Source organism: Phaethon lepturus, unplaced genomic scaffold, assembly GCF_000687285.1.
Source record: "Phaethon lepturus isolate BGI_N335 unplaced genomic scaffold, ASM68728v1 scaffold15968, whole genome shotgun sequence".
NCBI lineage: Eukaryota > Metazoa > Chordata > Aves > Phaethontiformes > Phaethontidae > Phaethon > Phaethon lepturus.
Genome location: NW_010557056.1, coordinates 1 through 6,263, shown reverse-complemented (window position 1 = coordinate 6,263; position 6,263 = coordinate 1). Strand labels below are relative to the sequence as shown.

At 43.9% G+C, this 6,263-nt stretch overlaps 1 protein-coding gene across 1 annotated transcript; it reads left to right on the top strand.

Annotated features, from left to right (window-relative positions):
- On the top strand, positions 1-6,181 carry LOC104625125 (actin-1). The gene is made up of 3 exons (XM_010292670.1): positions 1-129; positions 1,722-1,850; positions 6,051-6,181. Exons 1-3 carry the CDS (start codon positions 1-3, stop codon positions 6,171-6,173), a joined length of 381 nt encoding a protein of 126 aa, XP_010290972.1. The 3' UTR covers positions 6,174-6,181.
- Positions 6,182-6,263: the final 82 nt, after the last annotated feature.

The window sequence follows — 6,263 nt, the reverse complement described above, 5'->3', positions numbered from 1 at the left end:
ATGTGCGATGATGATGAAAGCACTGCCCTTGTATGTGACAACGGTTCTGGGCTTTGCAAAGCTGGGTTTGCAGGAGATGATGCCCCAAGAGCTGTATTTCCATCCATTGTCGGACGTCCTCGACATCAGGTCAGTTGGTACCAAAATGAAAGTGCTGTCTGGTTTGCGTAGATGTTTTGGGTTGTTTTGGGGTTTTTTTGAGACTTTAGACCTGGCAGTGAGAAAGCATCAGACTTACTCAGGCAAAGCTCCCGCTGGCCTTTGTAGGAGTTGAGCTTGTTAAGAACTGGAGGACTGAGCTGCACGTCTTTACTACTACGAGGTAAACTTCTTCATCCTTTGGAAAAGATGTCCTTCAGCCATAAAATGTTGGCTATAGAAGCACGTGAGTGTTTTAATGATACGAAGGTGTCTTATGGGAAAAAAATCCACAACTTGCAGGATTAATTAATGTTCACTGTATCAATACAAAGAAAAAAGATAGGTAGAACATTGCTAACATGAGAAACCAAATGAGTAATTGCGCTAAGTCCCTCTTCTTATTCCATTAAGCAGCAGTATGGCCCAATAAACTTCCAGAAGTCTCTAGCACATCACTTTATCAGCTCAAACAAGACTGGAAAGGATAAATGTGGCTTTTCTTGACCTTGGAAAGGGTCTTGCTGCCTAATTAGTTTAATAGTTCCTTTATAAATAGAAGATGCTGATTTTTGTTCATTTTAATCTTATCTGAGTCAGATTTTAATCTTCTGGGCTGTTGAAAAGCCTTCCCTGAAGTTCTGTGTGTTCCTTGGCTGAGCTAAATAAGCCTGGTTTGACAGGTGTAAAATACTAAGCGTTTTAAGGAATGCATTTTGAACACCTCCGTGAATTGCTTAAGTTGAATATCAGCGGTTGAAAACGTGTCCATTCTTTGACGTCTCAAATCGTTCATTGGCTTTTATTAGTTATCAGAGTTATTGTGTAATTTTGTACAGTTATGCAGCTCATCAGCTGTGTTATTGAATCCATGGAATTAAAATGTATCCATGAGAAAAATAAATGTCTTCATGCCAGTTGTACCTCGTACGTTGTTGTATTATTTGGGGCATTCATGGTAGGCTTCCTAAGACAAGCATGATAAACTTAGTAAAACCATTATTTAATAATTGAGTTTTCTTTCTGAAAAATCTGTCTCTGTTCTATATATAAATTAATGCTTTTTTTTGCAAAATGTATATTTTTCAAAACCATTTCACTTCCAGCAAGGGGGAATAATGTCACGGTTTAAAGGCATTAGTGGAACTGCCTACACACAAAGGGCAACCGGATATATATCCTAAACCTAGGGAGCCAAAAAAAGATTCTGTCTTTTTCTCCTGCAATTCCTTCCCTTTCTTCCTTTGTGCAATGACAAAGGACCCGTCCCTTGTGGAGAGCTGTGAGTTTGCTGATGCCCGCCTTGGCTGGGCTCCTGCATGGGCACCGGTTGCACCCAGCGTGAGATACCATCCTTGGCTTTTGAAGCTGCCTTGCTCTTCCTGGTGGGTGTACACAGGGAGGTGGTACAGAGTAGGGCTTACCGATAAATTCACATTTTGGTTCCTTGCACGTTTTGGGGGTACGTTCTGGAATGGCGGTGGCAGGTACAGTATTTCACATGAAGATTTGACTTAAAAATAGTATTCTACCTCTAATGGGTGTGATATACCGCACTAATATTAGAATAATATACTTCGCAGGGTGTTATGGTTGGAATGGGTCAAAAAGACAGCTACGTAGGGGACGAAGCGCAAAGTAAAAGAGGGATCCTGACGCTGAAATATCCCATTGAGCACGGCATCATCACTAACTGGGATGACATGGAAAAGGTGGGTGTTTATTTTTAATGTAATTTGGTTGAGGCATCATCTTACTCAAAACGTACAATTTGCCATTAACCTTCTTGCAAACCAAAGCGAAAGTCCTTGAAGAATTTGTAATTGCAGTATGGGTGAAGGGATAGTACGGTGTGCTAGTACAGGAGCTGATCAGGTCTTGGCACATCTAGAGTTACTTTTCTTTTAAAGCCTAAATGCTTATTACTCATCAGAGTTGTCAATATGTTATAAAAGTATTTTATGCTTTATACATATTCTTTTCAGTCTTGACGTTCATACTGAGGCAGAACGTTTGACAACGATAGAAAGTAGCTAAAGTTAAAAAAAAAATACAGGTTGCGATTCATCAGAGGTGAATCAGAGAAATACTAAAGATACATTACTGAAGTTGAGAACAAAAACTGTGAGGTGGAGGGATGATTTTCCCTCCGCAGTACTTGCTTACACGAACAAGATGATGGGTGATGCCCACGTCTCGTACTGCATATGACATTCTCAGTGTCAATTAAAGGGGAAAAGACAGATTGGGGCTTCCTATCCCTATGCGAATTCTTTGAGAGTGAGATTTTTTTTTTCCCTGAAGCGTGTGTTTTGTTGCCAATTCCAGTTAGCTTTTAATGCCTGGATGCTGCGAAGGTGTCCTATTCCCTGTCAAGCCCGACTTTCTTGGGACGTGGCCGCTGCAATGACCTCTTTGTGAAATACCCGCTTAAGGATCTTCCAGAGCAGGCTCGGGCAACGAGTTGTGCTCCTGGCAGACGCTGGAGAGGCAGGAGGAGTCCTAAGGGCTCTCTCACTCCTCTCAACGTCTCCGACGTCCCATACATCCCGGTCTCCTCGGGAAGCCTCCGAGTCTGTATGTGGAAATATTGTACCTCTTCTCTAGAGACAGGATTGCCACTCAGTCCCTTGTCTCCAGGTGAAATGGTGTGGGAAGGAAACTCCACAAGCAAACGCTTCTAGTGATGTTGTCCTGTGGAAAATACCACTGAAAGGAAGACCCGGGGCTGGTGGTGGTCTGTACTCACGCCTTGCTGAGACGAGGCGTATACAATTGTAACGCATACATCTAAAGTCAGTTTTGGTGTCAGATTCACGAACCCAGGCCGGTAAGTGCCGAGTGTTCCAGAGGAACAGACCCAAGTCCGTACAGGAGCAACGGGATTTCCTCAGTTCGTACTTGGAAATAAATTGCCCACCTACTCCTCTAGATGGAAGCACAGTATTTGCGTTTCATTATTTCACTGCTTGCTGGGAGGACACCTTGCTCGTTTCTGCAGAGTAGAAAGTCTACCTCATACGTCCCGCTATCTTGTCCTTCCTGATAATTTTCCTGCTGTCTGTATTCAGCAAGAAATTATTTTTCCCCGTAGGGAAAAAGAAATTAAAATAGAATTGGAGGTCACTATTTTATGTTCTTTCCTCAGTGACTGGTCTCTGCATCTGGAAATTGTCCTGTGTGTAACACATCCTGGTATGTGGTGTTCCTCTGGGTAACGCTGGACGCTAGAGCGGACTATCTAAAAACCTAGTTAGGAAAAGGAGGTAGAGAAGGTAAAAAAGGTGGCATGTGCTTTACTGTGGTGTAAAGTCACGGCTAGATGGATTGTTTTCAGGGTGTAATGTGGTGGAGGCTTCAGGCAATGCTGCAATTCAAATAATGGTCAGATACTATACGGGCTCTTGTAGTTTGAACTTCTCTTTGTCACTTAAATGGATGAAGGAATGACCTGTGAAAGTGGGTCCCTTTCTTCTGACGGACGGCCCAAACCTTCTTCTGACATCCAGCTTGCCACACGCTGGCACAGATGCCCCAGCTCGGAGTTCTCGCTGAGCCCGGGAGCGAGGGGGACGGAGCGCGGGGGCTGCGCGCCGGTCAATGAGCCACAAAGAGAAAAGAGAGGCATGAGGGAGAGGCGGGGGTGGAGAAGAGGCAAGAAACAGCGTTGCTAACTTTTGTGATTACTGCAAATAAGGAAAAACACACCTTTTTTTTTCAACATACGGGCTCCCCGGACTCAATCGTGTGATTACATGCGTGTATCGACTTGCTCCGAATCTCTGTAACACACACACACGCACACACTCTTCTGCCTGAGAGAAGTTCTGAAATGCAACTCCTAAGTTTTGATGGCAAGGGAGTATCTTTTCTGAAGGTATATATATTTTTCCTGCCCAAGATTTTTTTAAATCAGTTGCGTGATTCTGATCCCAACGACACATTTCTTTCCAACGCTTGGAAATAATACTACAAAAACCATGACAATACAGAATAAAGAAGAGAGTTAGTAGGTTCCGTGCCACAAATGGGACGAAGGCATAATGGCGCGGCGCCCGCCCATCCACACGTTACAAAAAAGAGGGGGTCATCAAAAGATGAGGCTGAGCGCGCCTGCGTGCCAGAGACAGCGGGAGCGAGGATGCCGCGGGACGCGCCGACGTTCGTGCGGGTGGGGAGGCGAACCCGGAGGCGACCAGCGGAGCATTCTTCTTCTCCCGCGCTCCCGTTCACGATATTCAAACGGGGGCTGCTCCGTTTTCCGCCGGGTCATAATACAGGGCGTTGGCCACGGCTGTTAATCCGTTCGCAGCATCTGCGCTGACAACGTACGGGAGGGGAAGCGTTGGGATGGAGCGTTTTCCGGCTCTGGTGGCTACGTGCGTGTTTAATGTAAGTGTCGGAACCATTCTTCCTCAGTAATTTCTCTTTGCTACTGTTCCTGCTGCTTACATTTAATTCCTTGTGACCACCAGAATCCAGCACTGGACTATTGTTGTTTCTCGTAGAGTAACATTCTCCATTAACATTATGGTTATCGTTAGGTCGAATCCAAAGGGCTGGACAATGCCTACTCCTGTCCGGTTTTGAGGAAAAACCTGCAAACTGCCTGAGGTTTAGGCAGGGTGCTGCTTTAGGCGTCCAGGTTTGTTCCTCACGGCTGAAATCGCCAGCACTTTGTTAATTATGCAAGCACTGAGGTTTCCTTCTCTTCCCTTAGTTCTTTCCCGTCTGAAATGGCAGTCTTTTTCTTCTTATATCCGATTTCTATATATATTTTTAACCTTTTACATGATTACGTTCTGTTTTATTCAACTTCTCCATCTGTTTGCATTCTAAACCTTCGAACGGAAGACGGCCTGGCATCCCAAGCCCCAGTTCGGGAAACACACGTGATTTATATTTTTTTAGGGGACTGAGACGGAACTGAAACTTTTTTTTAGAGCTGATTATTTTTCTTAATAAATAATTCCAGCTCTGGACCGCTGTTGACTTTGTAGGTGCTTCGAATTTAGAAAAGATCTTTTTTTCCACTTAAGTTCATTTTCAAGCGTAATAATACTCGTTTCTAGGATATTAATCAAATAAACTTGACCATAAAACTATCCTGATGTTTTGTGCTCGGAAATAAGCTTTGTTGTGTCAGGTAACGCTGAGCTAAAAAGAGAAAAAAAAAAAAGGAAGTAAGGGTAGGAAAGAATTAAATGAGAAGATAAGAAATATTTCATCGTGTTACTGAACAGTCTGTCTTTGAGCTGGCATCAAGAAAAAAATCCCTCCGGTTCCTCACAGCCGTCGTCCTCAGACAATCAACGCCAGCATCGTTCGATACAGGTGGCACCTTCCAACACGAAAATACTACGGTACTTCACAGACTGTGACCGAGAAATTTAGTCACTGTAGTAAGTGAGAGTTTGATTCAGGACTTACTGGACAGAATATCCGTGGCATAAAGGGCCTTTCGCTGCTGAGGAAATGGTTAGATTTCTAAAGACCATCCTGGCAACGACTGGCAAGTGGATCAGTCTCCAAGCAGCCCGAAGTGGAGAAGTCTTTCCAGGTCTAACAGGGCAGTGCTTGGCTCAGCTTCTGTGTCGGAGCACGGCGTGTGGGAACTAACCGGTGCCCCTGTTCAGAGAGGAACGATCTATGTTCTCGTTAGGGAATCCCAACTGGAAGGACTCCGTTGTGTCGGTTACATTCTGTTGTTACATGCAGTAGAAACCCAACGGTTTTGATTCTAAGATAGAATTGAATTTGGCAGATTCGCTCTTGCATTCTGTCTACTTTAATAAGTCTGTAAAAAAAAAAAGTAAAGTCACTCAGACTGTATTTGAAAAGCTTTCTGTGTAGTTCTGTGGACAGAAGAAATGATTTTCAGAACACTTTTCTAAAGCTATTGTCATTTTTAGATTTGGCATCATTCTTTCTATAACGAACTCCGGGTTGCGCCGGAGGAACACCCCGTCCTGCTGACCGAGGCCCCCTTGAACCCCAAGGCCAACCGCGAAAAAATGACTCAGGTAACCGTCTGAGCGCTGTGCCGCAAACCACTTCTGCATGGAAGGAGCCAACAAATATAATTGTATATTTATATATAGTTATTTTTATATAATTATATATTA

Excerpts from the sequence above, each read along its gene's own strand:
- LOC104625125 (XM_010292670.1), top strand. The coding sequence starts at position 1 with ATGTGCGATGATGATGAAAGCACTGCCCTTGTATGTGACAACGGTTCT. Across the intron at positions 130-1,721 it reads TCGGACGTCCTCGACATCAG|GGTGTTATGGTTGGAATGGG; the intron begins GTCAGTTGGTAC and ends TATACTTCGCAG. Across the intron at positions 1,851-6,050 it reads ACTGGGATGACATGGAAAAG|ATTTGGCATCATTCTTTCTA; the intron begins GTGGGTGTTTAT and ends TGTCATTTTTAG.